Here is a 20,005-nt window from a genome sequence, read left to right on the forward strand (position 1 = left end):
ATTTTATTAATGATGTCCTGAAGGAGTTCATCGACCAGTGTGCCATTGTATACATTGATGACATCTTGATTTATTCCTCTGATGTGACGAAACACCACGAGCAGGTGAAAGGAGTTTTGAGAAAACTACAAGAGAACAAGCTGTTTGTAAAACTGGAGAAGTGTGCCTTCGACGTCTCCCAGGTCGAATTTTTGGGATTTGTCCTTTCCCCGTCTGGCATCTTAATGGATCCGCGGAAGATAGAGGCAGTAACCACCTGGAAATCTCCAACGAGTGTGAAAGAGGTCCAAAGTTTCATTGGGTTTGCCAACTTCTACAGACGATTCATCAGAGAGTTTTCCGGAAGAATTCTACCCCTTACCAGGCTGTTAAAGAAAGGAACGAAGTTCGAGTGGTCGGAAGAGGCCGAGGAGGCCTTTCAAGCCTTAAAAGAAGCCTTTACTACTGCACCAGTCCTACTTCATGCTGATCCATCGGAACCGTTTTATGTCGAGACCGATGCGTCAGACCAGGCGTTGGGGGGAGTCCTGTCGCAGCGTCACAAGAGCACAGGTCAACTGCATCCAGTAGCTTACCGATCTAGGAAGCTGACCCCGGCGGAAATTAACTACACTATCACCGAGAAGGAATTGCTGGCTATCAAAGATGCCTTCAAGGAGTGGCGGCATTATCTGATGGGGACACAGCATCAAGTCACAGTATTCACAGATCATCGAAACCTGAAGTTCTTGAAGTCCGCCAGAACGCTCACACCAAGGCAACTCAGATGGTCCCTGTACTTTGCGGATTACGTCTTCGTAATTACCTTTCGTCCAGGAGCACAAAACGGGAAGGCCGACGCACTTTCCAGACTGGATACCGACCCTCAGAGAACGGCCATAGAGGTTCAACCGATCATCCCTGAGAACAAGTTTATTGGGGCCACAGTTTTGATCAATGTCCAAGAGGCCATAGCAGAAAGCATGAGTTCGGAGGATAAGCAAACTTGGGTTAAAGAAGATCCTGGCAGGAAGATCGTTCGTCAGTTGCCATATCAAGGGGAGGCCTTGTATGTGCCTACAACAGAATTGCAGCAACAGGTGATGCGTGAGTATCATGATGATAAGCTGGCAGGACACAAGGGAGAGAACAAAACCGAAGAGTTGATAAAGAGACACTATTGGTGGCCTGGGATGTCAACAGATATTGAGAGATATGTTAAGGCTTGTGAGATCTGCGCTCAGGGAAAATCTGAACGACAAGCCCCTAAGGGGCTCCTGCAACCCTTACCCACCCCTCCTTATCCTTGGCACACAGTGACTCTTGAACTCATTACCGATTTACCCTTGAGCAGAGGTTATGACACCATTCTAGTGGTAGTAGACGCCTTCTCAAAAATGGCCCACTTCATAGCATTAAAAGGAACCCCGTCAGCTAAACAAGTAGCAGATCATTTTAACTCCCAAATAGTCAGGATCCATGGCATACCCAAGGTGGTCATTTCGGATAGGGGTACTCAGTTCGTATCTCATTTTTGGAAGGCATTCATGAAAGGTCTAGGTACAGAAGTTAGGTTTTCCACGAGCTATCACTAAGAGACAGATGGGCAAACAGAGAGGGTGAATCAAGAGCTGGAGCAGTATCTTCGACTATTCCTTCTGAAGGAAGAAATTCAGTGGGCCGATTACTTGTGGTCGGCGGAATTCGCCCATAACAATGCGAGAAACAGTTCCACTGGTTTCTCCCCCTTCTTCTTGAATTATGGACGACATCCAAACGCATCAATTCGACAAATGGAAACGGCAGTCCCAGCTGTCGAGGACCTGGTGTCCCAGATGGGTCACATCCAGCAACAGGCAACAGACAATCTGCAAAAGGCTAAGGAGAAGTATAAGATTTATGCGGATAGGAAGCGGCGTGCTGGTCCTTCACTGTCCGTGGGGGAGAAGGTGTGGTTGAACACAAAGCATCTGAGACTAAAGGGAAATCGAAAATTTCAACCCCGCTTTATTGGTCCTTACCCAGTGGAGAAACAAATCAATCCCGTCACCTATCAATTGACACTTCCTCCTAGGCTAAAGATTCATGCTGTCTTCCATGTTTCATTGCTAAAGAGAACTTCTGCAGACCTGAGAATGCAAGCACCCCCTAAGCCAATTCACCTGGAGACGGGAACGGAGTTTGAGGTAAAAGACATTCTGGATTCCAAGTTCTCCAAAGGGAAACTGTATTACCTCATCGACTGGAAGGGTTATGGGCCTGAAGAGCGATCGTGGGAACTGGAAGAAGATGTTCACGCTCCCAGATTGGTTCATTCCTTCCACCAACGCTACCCCTCCAAGCCCAGAAGGAAGGAGCCTGCCTTGTTGGGGGGTACTGTCAGAACCCGTCATGTGGATACGCTGATGTGTGGTTCAACCTCGACCCAAAGCGAAGCCCGAAGGTACACAGAGTTATCATGGTCGGAGAGGGTCCGACTCTGGAGAGACAAAATGGCTGCCGCGGTGCCGTGGTGCTGTGAGGTTGACGCTCTAGTCGTTTAAGCCTCGTTTTGGTGCGGAGAGTATGAGCGGGACGCAAGTTCTAGAAACTACGCACTTCACCTGAACCGTTAGCGAAGAAGAACCTGTGTGCGTACTCCGGTGAATACCTCGAATCCTTAGTTTAAAGTATCCTGGTTGTAGTACTCCATTTGCGTTTAGCGCGAGTGTCGAGGAAACGTTATTACGGCGTACTAATTCAAACGCGTAATAACCAGCCCTTTCCCAAGTCCAAGTTTCCAGCGGTAAAGTGAACCTCCGAAGAATCGTCGAAGAGTATACTGAGCAAAGGTGAATTCCTGTGGAGAAGAAGATTTCAGCGAGCAAGAGAGTCAGTCAGCAACAGAAAGCTAAGTGTCGAATAACTAGTGTTTGGCCAAACTGAAGATATTCATAGTGTCGTAGTTAACATTGTCAAGTGCATATCCCGAACTTCTAAATCCCATGTGACCAAGAGAAACGAGAAACCTTTTCTTGAACATTGAGTAAAAGAGAATCGAGAAACCCTTATTTGAACCTTGAGCGAAAAGAGAAACGAGAAGTCTTTTTTCCTTGAACATTGAGCGGCAAGGGAAAAGAGAAAACATTTCCTGAACTTGGTGTGAAAAAGGCGGAAAATAAGGATTGCCAGAACATTCCTCCTTGAGTCCTTGCTAGTGTAAAGACTATCTATAAGTAAAGTCCTGTTCCACGTTTTCCCAATTCAGAACAACTTTACAGAACCCCCAAAGCAGCGTCCTCGAGTAGTTAGTCAAGTAAGTATGTCTAGAAGAAGACAGTATCAGGGGTGACCATAGAATAGCATGTGTAAGGAATTAACTCACTCGCCCTTGTCTTCCCTGCAGCAACGACTAACTAGACGAGAAAAACCACATTCCATAGAAGAGAAGCAAGGTCCGGAAAATATTAAGTGAGTTAAGATTAAACCCGAGAACATTAGAGTCAGAGTAGCGTAGGAAGGAAAAACTAATGGTGTGCTCCTCTTACAGGTTTCCAATACGCAGACACCCTGAAGGAAGTAGTCTGAGGAAACTTTCCGGACCAGTCTCTTCTCTGTTTGTTATTTTATCCACACCCCCTTCCCGGAGGATGATGTAGGGAGGTTCTTATAGACCTGCCGGCATCGTCTCTTGGGATTCGGGTACTGGCATCTAGTTCCTGAGCCTAAATCATCTCTGCTACTGCGCAAGTACAAGTCAAGGCGATTACATATCAGGTATGCTTGGAGCCCTGACACAAGTGCAGGTGATAGAAGCTTTATTTAGAGCTTGCAGCATCCCAGAGCAAATTATGTTTTTGAATGACACTGTCCAACAGACATCTTGCCTTGGGTTAGCCAAGATAAAAGATTTAAATAATCCGTCTATACCTACACCTACACCTGATAGCAGTAACACTTCAGAGGGTGAGGTCAACGTACATACTATTTTGCATCACAACAGACCAGATCCAGATTGGACAAAATGGTTAATCTGGCCCACAGACACAAACACCTGTCAAGATAGATTCCTGAATAAAACACGGGGGTTCACATTCACTTGGCCAGATCCAAGATATGTTCAGAGACAGCATCCAGGAATAGTAACAACATACAGTGTAGGGAAACTATGCCTTGAGTGGCTACAAAGATCTACACTTAGGGATGTTAAACAACACTTATCTTTACTTAAAGATGAAACTGATCTTAGGGAATTTTTGCTACGACCAAGAACACCGCATCATAAACGTTTTATACACGCCGGTATCTATGCAATGTATAATGAAGCATGGAAGATTACGCAAGCAGAGACTGCAGAACGAATACGAGAAATTGATCGTATTAACTTCGAGAAATCTCACTCTGTAGTTGACAATGGGTTAACGACTCTGTCATCCATGATATATTCTTTGGACAGCATAGTATCCTCTGCCATAGACATCATGGAACAGGGTTTGGTCATGTTGCAATATGGTCAGACGCAATTATGTTCTATCATGCTATTAGGCTGGAAGTTACAAAACCTACGTTCCGGCTATGTGCCTTAGCGTTTAATCAATACTATGTCACTGTTTTCAGAATTCAATCTCACTGATAAACAGATGAAACTTTAACAGATGGGAGCAGACTATATGGCGCTGAGCATTGAAAAACTAGAAAGATTGCCACAGCACCGAGACCGCCCTCATCACCGCCACAGACGACATCAGGATCCTACTGGACAACGGCGAGACAGCATCCCTCATCCTTCTCGACCTCTCCGCTGCATTCAACACCGTCTGCCACCACACAGTACGCACACAACGCCACGACGCAGGGATCCAAGACAATGCCCTAGAGTGAACCTCCTCCTTCCTCTCCGGAAGAACCCAGAGAGTCAGCCTCCCCCATTCCGATCCAAAGCCTCCAAGATCATCTGCGGTGTTCCGCAAGGATCCTCCCTCAGCCTGACGCTGTTCAACATCTACATGGCACCTCTCACACGCATCACCTGACATCATAACCTCAACATAATCTCCCACGCCGACGACACGCAACTGATCCTCTCCCTCGCCAAGGACCCCCTCTCCGCCAAATCCAACCTCCACCAGGGAATGAAGGCCATCGCCGACTGGATGGAATTTAGCCGCCTTAAGCTGAACACAGACAAGACGGAGATCCTCATCCTCGGGCCCAACCTTTCAGCATGGGATGACTCCTGGTGGCCCGCATTGCTGGGGACAGCCCCTGCACCTACTAACCACGCACGCAACCTGGGAGTTATCCACGACTCGAAACTCACCATGATCAAACAAGTCAACCTTGTCTCCTCCATCTGCCTCAACACCCTATGTATGCTCCACAAGATCTACAGATGGATCCCAACAGCCACAAGGAAAACAGTCACCCAGGCCCTAGTCAGCAGCAGACTCAACTACGGAAACGCCCTCTACGCCGGAGACCTGACCAAGCTCATCAGCAGACTCCAAAGAATCCAGAATGCCTCTGCACGCCTGATCCACGACGTCCCGCGCCCCAACCACATCACCCCCTACCTGAGGAACCTGCACTAGCTCCCCGTCAACAAAAGAATCTCCTTAAAGCTCCTGATCTACTTACACAAGGCACTCCACAAGGCCGACCCAGCCTATCTCAAAAATCGACTCTCCTTCTACGTACCCAACAGGAATCTCCGCTCCGCAGACCTCTCCTTGGCCACCGTCTAATGCATCCGTAGAACCACAGCCGGAGGCAGATCCTTCTCCCACCGCGCCGCCAAGACCTGGAACACCCTCCCCCTCAACCTACGACAAACCGAAGACCTTCTAACTTTCAGGAGATACCTCAAGACCTAGCTGTTCGACCAGTAGCAACAGCACCCCCCTCTCCCCACCCTCAGCGCCTTGAAACCCTTGCAGTTAAGTAGTGCGATTTACAAATTATTTGATTGATTGATTGATTGATTAATTGTCACTGAAAAGCCAGCCACAGAATGGATTATGCACCGAACAATAACTCTGACTGTTACAATTTTCCATTTTCAGTATTGCTTAAAACATATACAAGCAGGCATATATGAAAGCTTACATAAAGAATACATCAAGACATTCTGGGAATTACCATACACACACAAATGTTGGAGTGGGGGAAAGAAGTGTTACTTAGTGATAAAAATTGTGAAAACGCACTAAGCGGTTCGATCCTTTAGCAGGGTATTAATTTACATGGGGCCTGCAATGGTTCCTCTAACAACTTATCCTGCCACCTGCAAGGTTCACCAGCATGCACGATTGACTGATGAAAAAACGTATCTACTGTTTCCGCGACTCTGAGAGATATATTCTTATTCTTGTGAAACAAATTTGTGATGTTTATGTGGTTGTCAGAAACTAATCTCTTCTTGTGAATTCGAGAAAGTTTCTAGTGACCTCTGAGCTAGCTAGCACACAGAATTAAGTTTAGTATATTTGATAGAGACCTATTGACTTAAGTCCTACGTCAAATCTATAGTATATATTATTCCCAAGCACAGAGGCTATTGGGATATATACTAACTGCACTACAGAAACGATGCAAGAGGAATTCCTATGTTTAACCAGGGGACAGGTTTGTTATAGGCGAGAGTGATCCGCTCTTGGTAAGAAGTGGTATCAGCCTCTACTGCTGTTATCATCAGTGGACGCTTGGCGCCTAGGACCACGTTGGACACTTTTGTTGACCAGATGCAGTGGTCTACTAGTGGTGGCTGGCTTATTGCAATCATTATCATTCAATGGAATTGGAACCCACAATGGTATAGTCCAGATTAGTGGTATGGGAGTTTTGCAACAAAGGTAATTAAAAATGGAAATTATGAAATCAAAAGCATGTCCAGTTATGTGGGTAACATGAGAAACTCTTGGTGAAGAGAAGGTAGGACTTCAAGTAATTGTTGTGCCATGGCAGCAGATATGATGTCAATGTGATGAATAAAGTTCTTCTAGTTTGCCATGTTGGATGCAATGATATTATAAGCAGCCAGATCCACATGGCAGCCAGGACAGTGGTTTTAAAGTCCTCAGTAAATCATTGATCTCAAACATTTTCGATGTCCACTTTTATGATTTCAGACTATATTAACCCCTCCCATGCTCATGACGAGCTCAGCTCGTCATGAGCCACGGTTCTCGTGTGCTCATGACGATCTGAGCTCGTCATGACCGTTAGAACGCTCGCATGCTGGGCAAATTCCCCTGCTTTGCGAGCGTTATAAAGAAACGGGTGTGTGGTCATGACGAGCTCAGCTCATCATGAGAACAAAACCACCGTGGCTGATGATAAGCTGAGCTCCTCATGAGCACCGGGGCGCTGTGCGCACCTCCCTTGCCCCAGGCACAGCAGGGGAATATGCCCCGCAGCCCAGGGGTTAAGACTTGTGTGTATGGGAGCAGCCATCTTTGTTGGTGCCATTCCAGCTTGATACTTCATAAGTCCTTCTTTGATAGTGATGACAACACTCATGCAGTGACTCGTCAAAGCGTACAACTAGACCATACCTGAACACCTACAAGGGAGTGATGAGGAGGATTGTGGGTAGGGAATGGTCACCCTTCGACCTGATAAGTATCAGTGCTCTGACATTTCTTTTCAAAGCAATCCTTTTTTCCTGTAAATGTCTGGGGTTACACCAGACCAGTTGACACACTCACTAATTGCAAAGTTAAGATTTAACTTCTTAGCCTCACCCTTTAATCAAGGCCCCACATAGTGGTAACCAGTCTTTACTAGACCCCTGGTTAGGGATTTTCAGTAAGCACTGCGAGATATGTTCAAATAACACACAAAGATAAAACAGCCTGGTAATATCCTCCGCTGTCACTCTAGTACTCACTGTGGGTACCGATGCCAACCGTGAATCCAAGGATCAGACCAGCCGCCACCAGCAGGGACGCCAAAAGAGGGGAGCAGTGCAGGCGACGCCGACCTGTAACAGAGAAGGAGCAGTGCTTACCGGCCTGATTTAGAGTTGGGCGGTAAGAGAAATCCTCTGATCTCTGTTTATGGGAATCCATCAGCACTGTAGGGATGGTGCCTAGAGGACCTTCCCAGGGCACATCCTCCACGGGATGTAGCATGCAATCTGAAGAACCTCTGAATGCAGCCACCTGTAAACCAGACTCAGACAAATCACAAATATGCACCCACCTAAAGATATGAATTATGTATGATGCATGCACAGACACACAGCATCCATGAATGGACTGGCATGGATGATAAAGGCATGCCATATGTAGACACAGCAACATAACTACAGAAATCTGTGCACACATACACCAACACACACAACCAGGAGACACGCTAGCAACCTTGGACATAGGCCATCAGACACTCAGTATGGCCTGCACACAGACCAACAGAGACATTATGCCAAGTTGTTTGTTTGTATAGAGCTGCATGTCAGAGTTATTAACCTGAAGGCAAGTTTAGCGCTGATGGCTCCCGGCGCGACAATGCTTGGTGGAGTCCCACCAGTGACCACCTCAGCCATGGATTTCCTCATGCCACCCTTTAACCGTGCCTCTCAACTCTCCAAAGCCGCGCTCGCTAAGATACGAAATGTCCATTCCCACGAAGGATTAATTATGAGAAGCCTTAACAAAGAAACCGGAAGTACGAGGTAGTCATTACACCACCAGTTAGAGATGCTCTCAGATGCATCTAATTAGTTTTATAGCGCCACTCATACGAGTGAAGGGTGTCATGACACTTTACATCACACACATTATACAGAGACAATCAATCATACATTTGTAATTCAGTGTATACAAAATGTTGCATAAACCAGAACACTCCAAGGTGTAAGAGTGACATCATCCATACTGGCAGGCAGTATAGGTTAAGAGTTATTGGTTTGGGGAAGCACAAACTCATAATTTAAAACATAGCACTATGGTAGGGGTATGACTTTACTAATAAGAGAGGAGTTGGCCTATTGGCTATGGCGGTCAACCTCGAATCTGGGGAACTGGGTTTGAGTCTCTGCAATGACGCTGAACATCCTGTGATTCTGGGCAAATCACTTTATCTCCCTGTGCCTAACAAAAATGAATGTGCTCTCATGTAATGCAGCTGGCTCTCTGATGCCCGATTCAGGTCAAGTTCGCCCTATATAAAACTCTGTAAAATAAAAAAATAACCCGATTTTGGACTAATTAAAGACTAGGGGAAAATCAAAACGCTCTAACCTAAACTTTAAAGTTTGCATGCAGCTTTTTGATGACAAGTTCAAGTTCAAGTTCAGAAATGTGTATAGCGCACTACTCACCCATAGGGTCTCAAGGCGCTTGTGTGAGGGGGTGTATTATTTATCGAATAGCCAGGTTTTAAGTTCCTTTCTGAAGGAAATGTGGTTCTGTGTGAGGCGGAGGTGAGTGGGGAGAGAGTTCCAGGTCTTGGCCTCCAGGTAGGAGAAGGATCTTCCTCCCATGTTGGATCTGTGGATGCGCGGAACTGCGGCAAGCGCTTGGTTGGAGGATCTTAGTTGGCGAGTGGGTGTGTAGAAGGACAGTTGTGTGTTGAGGCATTCGGGTCCTAGTTTGTAGAGGGCCTTGTGAGCGTGGGTGAGGAGACGGAATGTTATTCTCTTGTTGACGGAAAGCCAGTGGAGGTCTTTCAGGTGGCCGGTAATGTGAGCTTGGCGAGGGATGTCCAATATAAGTCTGGCAGATGCATTTTGGATGCGTTGGAGTTTTTTCTGTAATTTGGTTGTGGTTCCGGTGTAGAGGGTGTTTCCATAGTCCAGTCGGCTAGTGACCAGTGCGTGGTTGACTGTCTTTCTTGTTTTGTTGGGGATCCAACGGAAGATTTTTTTGAGCATGCGGAGTACGTTGAAGCAAGAGGATGAGACGGCGTTAACTTGTCTGGTCATCAAGAGGGAGGAGTCTAGGATGAAGCCCAGGTTGCGTGCGTGGTCTGTAGGCATGGGTGCTGTGCACAGGGCCGATGGCCACCAAGAGTCGTCCCAGGCAGAGGGTGAGGATCCTAGGATGAGAACTTCCGTTTTGTCTGAGTTAAGTTTTAGGTGGCTGTCTTACATCCATTCGGCTACTTCTTTCATGCCTTCATGAAGATTGGTTTTGGCGGTGTTAGGGTCTTTGGTGAGGGAAAGGATCAGTTGGGTGTCGTCAGCGTAGGAGATGATGTTGAGGTTGTGTTGTCGCGCGATGGATGCGAGGGGACTCATGTAAACGTTGAAGAGGGTGGGACTGAGTGATGATCCTTGTGGGACTCCGCAGATGACTTCGGTGGCCTCTGATTTGAATGGGGGGAGTCGGACTCTCTGGGTTCTCCCGGCGAGGAACGAGATGATCCAGTCCAAGGCTTTTCCTTGTATTCCGACGTTGCTGAGGCGTTGTATGAGGGTGCTGTGACAGACTGTGTCAAAGGCGGCGGAGAGGTGGAGTAGGATTTGGGCAACTTTTTCTCTGTTGTCCAGAAGCGTTCGGATGTCATCTGTTGCTGCAATGAGGGCAGTTTCGGTGCTGTGTTTGGCTCTAAAGCCGGACTGTGAGGGGTCGAGGGAGTTGTTGGATTCAAGGAAGGCGGCGAGCTGGCTATTAACGGCTTTCTCAATGACTTTGGCAGGGAAAGGGAGGAGGGAAATGGGGCGGTAGTTCTTAAGTTCAGAGGAGTCAGCTGTGGGTTTCTTCAGGAGGGCACTGAGTTCGGCGTGTTTCCAGCTTTCTGGGAAGGTGGCGGAGTTGAAGGAGCAGTTGATGACATCACGGAGATGGGGTGCGATGGTGGAGTCTGCTTTGTTGAAGATGTGGTGGGGACAGGGGTCGGTTGGCGAACCTGAATGGATGGAGTTCATTAGGCGGATGGTGTCTTCAGTGGTGATTGGGTTCCAGGCGCTAAGGTTGTTAGAGAGTGGTTCGGGTTTGGGAGTGGGTGGGGTAGGGTGTTCTTTCGGAATGTTCACAAAGGTGTTATGTATGTCGGCGATTTTGTTGTAGAAGAAAGAGGATAATGAGTCGCAGAGGTCTTGGGAGGGAGTAATGTCGTATGAGGCTGCGGTGGGGTTGGTAAATTCTTTGACGATGTTGAATAGTTCCTTGCTGTTGTCGGCGTTGTTGTCGATTCGATCCTTGAATGCTGATTTCTTGGTGGATCGGATCAATTGGTGGTGTTTGCGGGTGGCTGCCTTGAAGGTGGTCAGGTTGTCAGTGGTTGGGTTTTTTCTCCATGTTTTTTCAAAAGTGCGGCATAGTTTCTTGGAATTCTTAAGGTCATCGTTGAACCAGGGGGCTTTTTTGCTACCTTGTTTGATCTGGTGGTTTTTTAGGGGGGCTAATTCATCAGCGCTGCGAGTGATCCATTGTTTGAGTTTGGTGGCAGGTTTGTTTGGGTCAGATGAGAGGGCTGGAGGGTTTTGGTTGAGCGATGTGAGGAGTTGGTCGGTGGTGATTTTGTTCCAGTTTCTTCGAGGAGCAGGTTGTGGGGGGTTGTGAGTCGTGGTAGTTTTGTAGCTGAAGTGGACACAGCTGTGGTCCGTTCAATGGAGAGCTGTGGTATGATTGAAGGAGATGTGTTTGCTGGAGGTGAAGATAGGGTTGAGCGTGTGTCCCGCTAAGTGGGCGGGGGTGTCAACAAGTTGTTTGAGTCCGAGATTGGCCAGGTTGTCCAGAAGGGTGGTGGTGTTGCAGTCGTTTTTCTTTTCTAGGTGGAAGTAGAAGTCTCCCAGTAGAATGTAGTTCTCGAAGGGGAGGGCATGTGGGCTGATGAAGTCAGTGATGTCTTCGCTGAATTGTTTACGGGTTCCTGGTGGTCTGTAGATAAGTATGCCTCTAAGTGTGGTGCTGGGGTCGGTGTGGATCTGGAAGTGGAGGTAGTCGTCGAAGCTGGTGGTGAATCTGATGGTGTTCTTAAGGGCGATGGCGATGCCGCCTCCTGTTTGGTTGGTACGGTCTTTTCAGATGATCTTGTAAGCGTCCGGGGTGGCTATGGCGATGTCTGGTGCTGATGATGCGTTCATCCAGGTTTCTGTAAGGAAGGCGATGTCTGGTGACGCAGTATCGAGTAGGTCCCAGAGTTCTGTGGCGTGTTTGTGGATCGAGCGGGTGTTTAGCAGGATGCATTTCAGGTGGTTAGAGTCGGAGCTGTGTTTGGAGGTCATGGATTTGGTGTGGGTCTTGATGCAGGTGAACTTGCAGGAGTGGAAGGTGAAGGGACCGTGGGTACGTCCTGGGGCAGCTTAGTAGCATTGTGGTGTGAGTCCGGGGTTAAGGGCTAGGAGGGTGGCGGCGTCAAACGTTATGTGGGAGGAGTGCGGTTTGCGGGGGACAGGGGGTCTGGCGCTGGGCGCTGTCCAGGCGCGGACGGGCGCAGACGGGCTTACCTTTGGCGCACCTTTGGCGTGCACGGGGCGCGACCGCTGCGCGTGAATGCTGCGCGAAAATGCATCTGTCATATGCCGATAGTGGAAGGGGAGGGGCGAGGGAGGGTCAGCTGGGAGGCGGGGTGGAGATCAGGGGAAGGAGGCAGGACAACAACAAACCAAATGGTAGCAAGCAGGCAATATCCAAACAACACTGGGGCACAATGTAAGCTAGCGCAATGTGAATGGCGGAGGCGCAAATACAATTTACAATTACAGGCACAAATAAAATTTCAGGCAGCACAGCACAAGAACTGCTGTGGCACAAGCGCACCTTGGCAGTCGAGCGTAACGACCTAAATGGCCTCGGCAGATTTAAACAGTAATGCGCAGCGGGTGGGGCAATCTAGCGCTACGAACTAGCTAGATGAATCTTTGACTATGCAGGCTAAGGCAGAGTGCGAGATAGGCTCTCAATAGGTAACGATACCGGTTGAGGAGGCTGGGAGCAGCGTGTGGAGCGGCCGCTTCTGCTGAGAGCAGGACTTTAACTTATAAACTGCAAGTAACAAAAAGATCTCTGTGACAAAAGCAGTAACCCACTGACCTATTTACATTATATGCTCTTCTCTGATCGGTGTGGCACACGTGATTTGCAGTAGGCATATTAACCCTCTGTGTTACTTTATGATGATTTAAAACTTCTATTAGACGAAACTCCAACGTTTCTCTTGGAAGAGAATTAATCACCAGAGTTATCTTGGCCTCTTTATTGCTGCCTGAAAATTGCTGGAGGCCAGGAACACGCCAGCAGGTGCTTCTAAAACCATAATACACTTGCAAAATCAGCACCCCCACGTGAAGTCGGCGCCTGGTGTGGGGGAAACAAATGCAAAGCTATTACAATGTGGTCATTACAACCACCGTGTTGTTAGTATGCAATAACTTTACATCACAATTCATTACAACAACTTGCTGTAGGGGGCACAAAGGTATTGGAAATTAATTCCAACACCTTCCCTACTGTAGTGCAAACTGGAGTAGGAATAGTAAATAATACTATTCCTAAGTCTAGCACGCCCCCTACAGCAAGTTGTTGTAATGACATCCGATGTAAAGGCATTGCGTACTAATAACACAGTCATTGTAATGACGCATTGTAACGGCATGCGATACAATCGCATGCGTTGTGACATTCTATATTGCCAGTGCGGTGACACAGGTCGCACCGCCCAAGAGCCGGACCTGCCTGAAGGGACTGGTGGAGAAGAAGGAAGTTGAAAAGGAGAGACTAAACAATCTGACCAATCAGAGCCCAATTAGAGTAAGAAACCACAAAAGTAGTCTCTGTTTTAAAAATGCTTTGTAGCTAGAAGCACCTGCGGCTCATCTTTGGAAACAACAAATATTGCATTAGTCGGTGAGAAAGCTAAACTCCATTTACCAGTGCATGAGGGTTGTATGCCACTCCCACTCAACGACTCGCAAAACCGACAAGCTCTGTCTCTTCTTATGTAGTATATGTGTACATTTGCCATAGATATATATATACATAAAACACAATACAAGTGCACACTTGAATAGGATAGTATAGGATAGGATGTGAATTTGTAGAGCGCGAATTGCTGCCCGAGGGCGTCCAAGCGCTAGGAATACCGTGAATCCGACCATGAGGAACTCAGGGGAGAGAGTGGAAGTTAGTTAGACTGGGTGAAATAGGAAGGTTTTCAAATGTTTACGGAAGGTAATGGTATTCTTAAGTAATCTTTCAATAGTTGATCTTAAATTGAGGGAGTTTGTTTTTTACATTCAGTTGTGTGATCATTGGTAAAAGCACAACATAAAGTTGAATTTGTATGCGTCGCCAGGACAAGTGCGACAAATATTTAAAATATTAAAATGTATAGTCCATACATGTAACTTATTGGTGCTCTACAGCTGATCGATCAATGTAGAAAGCCAGGATTTCACCCCATATATTTTGAAGGACCCTGCTCTGACGGCTGAACCAGCCATCCTGCAAGAGAGAGTGAGCAGGCCCAGACCAATGATCTCATTAGTTATCCTCCATCTTGGGAATCTTGGGAAAAATCAGTCAGTCAGGTAGTGGAACCTCCAGGATGGGTTTCTTCTTCATCTCTACAGGAGTGATCCAGTGTAAAGGAAACCCGCTCTCATTTCCAGACCTGAATCTCTAACAATCACCAACAATAAGCATCATGGGAAGTCTCTTGTTTGGTGATGTCAGCTGGGGTTTGAGATGTTATGACATCTTTCACCAGATGTCTCCTTCACATGAGGGTTCAATCCGTTGTAGCACAGCGAAACCTCAGCTAAAGTAAACTCCTGCGGAGTGAAGCTCTGGGCCCAATTGACAAAGGTACTTTTGATCATGAGAATTATTACTGGAGAAGTGTGGCTCACTGGTTTGAGGAGGCAGACCTGGAAGCAGAGGTCAGCCCGGGACCAGGGTTCAATTCCCGGCTCAGCGGGGTCTTGAGTCCTAAAAAAAAATGTCCATGGACTCGACAATTCTTGCTCTGGTGCCTACGCGATTCATGGGTTCACACTCTGCGACTCTGGGCAATAGCTTGCTTAATCTCCACAACTGCCCCTCGCGGCGGGATGCCTGGCTTTCACCTTGCGGATACCCTGCTGGGGTTATCTCACAGGGGAATACCAGGACGGGTTCCCTAAGCAAGTGCTTAGAAACCGCTTGGTAATTTGCGCTATATAAATTCCGGTACATTTACATTTACATTTACTCAAGTAGTGCACTTCATGTCCTACTAAATGCAATTAACTAAGGTGCAGGCAGGGTTTTTGCTAACACCTGTCCTCTCGCATGGGCCCAATTCACATGATTCACAAAGACTTACAGTAAAAGAGCTAATCATTCCTGCGAGTAAGGCAGGAGTAGGTGAAGTGTTACTAATTGGTTCTTCTTCACATTCTCAGGATTACCTTCATCAGTTGCTACAAGCCACATATGCACCCTTAGTACTGCAGCCCAGAGAGGCTCAGATCTACTCCAGCCAAGCCACAAGGTCAGATCACACACAGCCACTCACACGTAATGCAGGTTTGGGAAAGGAATAATATACAAATCTCTGGAAGTAAGGAATCACACTATTAACACAAAGCCCAACAACAAAAAACAAAATGAAAAACGGTGTTATTACTTAAGACATTGCAGATACCCAAGTACACCACAGTGTATACAATAAAAAAAATAATAAGGTTAATGAATTAGACATCACAGAAACATCAACTTCCACACATTAGAAAACAATAAAAAAATACCAATAAAAATAGCCATATAACTGTAACCACTGCTGACACCTACAAAAATTATAATTCAAAAACATAAACATAGGATATATGCATACAGAGAAAATTACAAAAAGGATATTAATTAATGTAACTGCATCTCCCAGCACATTTGGAAAGGTGAGAGCCGGGGGTGTGTCTCTATGCACTTGTTGGTGATGTTCCCCAAAAAAACAATGATAACGTTTTTGAGTATTTTGAGTTGTCCACTTCGCTCAAGGGATGTGGAGAAACGTGAGGAGATGTGTGGAAATCTTCGACAACCAGTGTAAATCTCCCCCTGAAGAGAGGGGCGTGTTATCAAGGAACGGCATTAAAATTATCGCAGCTTTAGCGGCAGGAAACTGCTGCTAAAGCGGCGATAATGGGCTTGATAATACGCCCTTGAGAATTCCAATAGGAGCCCAGGTTCTGGTGGGAACCTGGGCTTCTATGGGAATTCTCTACGGCGTATTATCAAGCCCATTATCGCCGCTTTAGCTGCAGTTTCCTGCCGCTAAACCGGCGATAATTTTACCGCCGTTCCTTGATAACATTCCCCTTAGTGAATTGCTTCTAGGCACAGATATTTGCCTCGTCGTGTGCATAAACCCTTGTGCGCAGAGATCTCTTCAAGAAACACTGCTTTCAAATGGTAATAAGTCACCCCTAGGATTCCCTTGTTCGCCACAAGGTAGGGTGGAAAAGCAATTCAAGACTATCATTAGTATATATATATTTTAATCTAATTGAATGGTTTACTTTTGTGAATTGGGTTCTAGAAGTAATCCAGGAGTACTCCTGACAACCTGGAGTAAGCTTGGAGTACAGTATCTCACAGCTGCTCACAGCAAAACCTTTCTGAATCGGGACCGCTGTCTTTTTTGGCCTCTATTCACAAGAAATGGCCCAAGAAGGACCCAGGTGGCCCACTCGTTGACATGTTTAGAGGCTCTCAGAGTGCATGCTCATGCTGACAACTGCAATGTTCACAGCACACTGACGCCGCCGGGTTTAGGACATTTTATGCTCTGCCCAAAAAACTGCATCTCTTTCCTCTACGGCGGGATTTAGGACTATCTGTAGGACACCGGCGTTATTGGTTATGTAACAGCTCGTCTCAGAAAAATGTGTTTTGTTGTAACCGGCATCATTGTAAATGCGATAAGGACTCGGAAGCAGTCTGCGCCCACGGGGACCACGAACAGCGGCTCCAAGTTGTATTCAGTTGTTTTGTAGAAGGCAGACCTTTAAGTGGGCCGGGTCTCACCGGGTCTGAGCACTGGCACAGGTCTCTATCAGGCTCTGTTTTGTGCCCTGGCAGAGGCGGGCTGTAGTGACCGCACATGGATGTGCGCTGCTCACTTCTAATTAGTGGAGAAGTTACGGCATGACGTCATTCCAGGTGAGCGTTGGAGAGGAAGGAAAATCCTTTAAAGAGAGTCATTTTCTCTCTGCATTTCCCTTCGCTTTGAAACTCAGGAGCAGAAACATTGTCGTGGTGTCACCAGGGCTTTAAGTAGAAGTTTTTTCAATATTATGTACAAGCCATTGTTGCTGCTTATTTATCTTATGCAACTAACAACCATTGACAAAGCCAATAGCCCTGACTTCTTGTAGGTAAGATGTTACTTGTCTCACATATCTGGATGCAATGACAGAAACAGTAAAATACAAGTCGGGCGGCACCCTATGCTAAGCACAGATGTTTAGCTTACCTGTTGTTTTCAACCACGCCATTAATTACATTGGCCACGTCCCTTTAAGAGACCCCCCACCCCCAATGTTTCCATCCCACTTAAAGCCCTGTAGAAATTGTTTTTAGTGCCCTGTTATGAACTCTCTTTGTATAGTACAGGAAAGTCATATGTATGGCTTATGAAATCTAAAGGGTCTAAGCACTTTGCACTTTCATAATAAGACAAACACAATGTGTGGGAAATATGATCCCCGTAATATTGGGCGCCCTCTGGATAATATCTACTAACTCTTAATTAATTGGGAGTTGTTTTACCCTCGGTGCTGCGACAGAGCGCTTGTATGGCTGATACGGTGTAGCACTGTTTCCAAAGTTGTTGTAGTATCAATTGTCTGAATAGTTGAACTAATATTAATTGTACAAAATAGTCCTACTCCGATACTGCTATTTAATTCTTCAAATCTGCCCCTAAAAGCCCCCAATGACTTTAGTTGTTGCTGCCCCTGAAAACTAACCGGGTAAAGGCAGCAAAGGGGAGGTTACTTTATACAAGGGTTGGAAATTCAAACAGCTGTCATTGTTGAGAAATGTCTCCCGAGGTAGTTTCACTCTGGTAGAATGAGTGGGACAGCAAACCTGGTTCAAACCAGAAGTGAACACTGAGTGTTAGAGAGAAGATGAGTAAGAGACAACCATCGCGGGCTAGATGTGAACACTGGGTGATGCAGAGAAGATGAGGGTGAGACACAATCACAATCGTCAATCGTCAATCACAACACCACCCTCAGAGGAACCCTCATCTACATACCCCCGGGACCCCGACGGCAGTTCAGCGACTCCATCACTGACCTCATCGGCACACATGCCTTTGCCTCCACAGACTACATTCTCCTTGGAGACCTGAACTTCCACCACGAGAACGCAAATGACAGCAACTCCACAACCTTGATCGACAACCATGACAACCTCGGACTCAAACAGCTCGTCATGACACCCACCCACTCCGCCAGACACACCCTCAACCCCATCTTTAATGCCAGCAACCACGTCACCTTCCGCCACACCAGCGAACTCCACTGGACCGACCTCCACTGCATCCACCTCTCCTTCGAGAAACACAACGCGCAAAACGAACTGCAATGAATCCCACACCGCAGCTGGAACAAAGTCACCGAAGACCAGCTTATCTCCACCATCACCCGAGTCCCTCCATCTGAGCCCTCAGACACCAACGCAGCGGCCCACAACTTCAGACAATGGATCGACGACTGCGCCAACACCCTGACCCAATAAGGAAACCCTCAAACAGGCGCACCAACACGAGCACGCCATCAGGTTCAACGTCGACCTCCAGGCTTACAAGCAAGCCTGCCAAAGACTCAAGAAGCAGTGGCGCCATGACCAGACACCGGACAACCACGCAGTCCTCAAGACTGCCAGACACAAGCACCACCAACTCATCCGATCCGCCAAAAGGATCTCCTTGAAGGAGCGCATTGACAACAAAGCACACAACAGCAACGAGCTCATGAACATCGTGAAGGAACTCGCCACCCTCAGCTCCAGCTCCAATGACATCCCGCCATCGCAAGAACTCTGTGACTCTCTGGCCACCTTCTTCCACCGCAAGATGGCAGACATCCACAACAACTTTGACACCCAGACACCAACGACAGAGGCCGACACCCCTGACTCAACGCCCACCAAACAAACACACCTCCTTCTCTCCTGGAACAAAATCAACGATGAAGACACCATCAAAATCATGAACACCATCCACTCCGGCTCACCTTCAGACCCATGCCCTCACCACATCTTCAACAAAGCAAGCTCCATCATCGTACCTCAACTCCAGAAAATCATCAGCAGCTCCTTCGAGACCGCTACCTTCCCGGAGAGCTGGAAAAATGCTTAGATCAACGCCCTACTCAAGAAACCCAAGGAGGAGCCAAAGGACCTAAAGAACTTTTGACCTATCTCCCTTCTCCCATTCCCCGCAAAAGTAATTGAGAAGACCGCCAACAGACAACTGACCCACTTCCTTGAGAACAACATCCTCAACTCCTCCCAATCCGGCTTCCGAAGCAATCACAGCACTGAAACCGCCCTCATCGCCGCCACCGACGACATAAGGGCCCTGCTGGACAATGGCAAAAACGCAGGCCTCATCCTCCTGGACCTCTCGGCCGCCTTCGACACTGTCTGCCACCACACCATGCACACACGCCTCCATGACGCAGGGATCGCCGACAAAACTCTGAACTGGATCACCTCCTTCCTCACCGGCAGAACCCAGAGAGTCTGCCTCCCCAATTCCGATCCTAAGCCTCCACAATTACCTGCGGTATACCACAAGGATCATCCCTCAGCCCAACCCTTTTCAACATCTACATGGCACCTCTTGCAAACATCGTCCGAGCGGACCATCTCAACATCATCTCGTACGCCATCGACACACAGCTGATCCTCTCCCTCACCAAGGAACCGGCCACCACCAAATCCAACCTCCACGGGGGAATGAAGGCCATCGCAGAGTGGATGAAGACCAGCCGCCTGAAACTGAACTCGGACAAGACGTAGGTCGTCATCCTCGACTCCACCCCGTCTGCATGGGATGACTTTTGGTGGCAGGCCATGCTGGGAACGACCCCAACATCCATCGACCA

The 20,005-nt window shown here is 47.4% G+C and overlaps 1 protein-coding gene across 1 annotated transcript in view; it reads right to left on the reverse strand.

Annotated features, from left to right (window-relative positions):
* The window catches only part of LOC147665165 (killer cell lectin-like receptor subfamily B member 1B allele C), a 95,676-nt gene that overhangs the window by 73,068 nt on the left and 2,603 nt on the right, over positions 1 to 20,005 (reverse strand). Inside the window, exon 2 of the mRNA XM_086949710.1 lies at positions 7,847 to 7,939. Coding sequence (XP_086805836.1) covers positions 7,847 to 7,939 — 93 coding nt within the window. The remainder of the gene's footprint in view (positions 1 to 7,846; positions 7,940 to 20,005) is intronic.

Source organism: Lissotriton vulgaris, unplaced genomic scaffold (assembly GCF_964263255.1).
Source record: "Lissotriton vulgaris unplaced genomic scaffold, aLisVul1.2 SCAFFOLD_3274, whole genome shotgun sequence".
Taxonomy (NCBI): Eukaryota; Metazoa; Chordata; class Amphibia; order Caudata; family Salamandridae; genus Lissotriton; species Lissotriton vulgaris.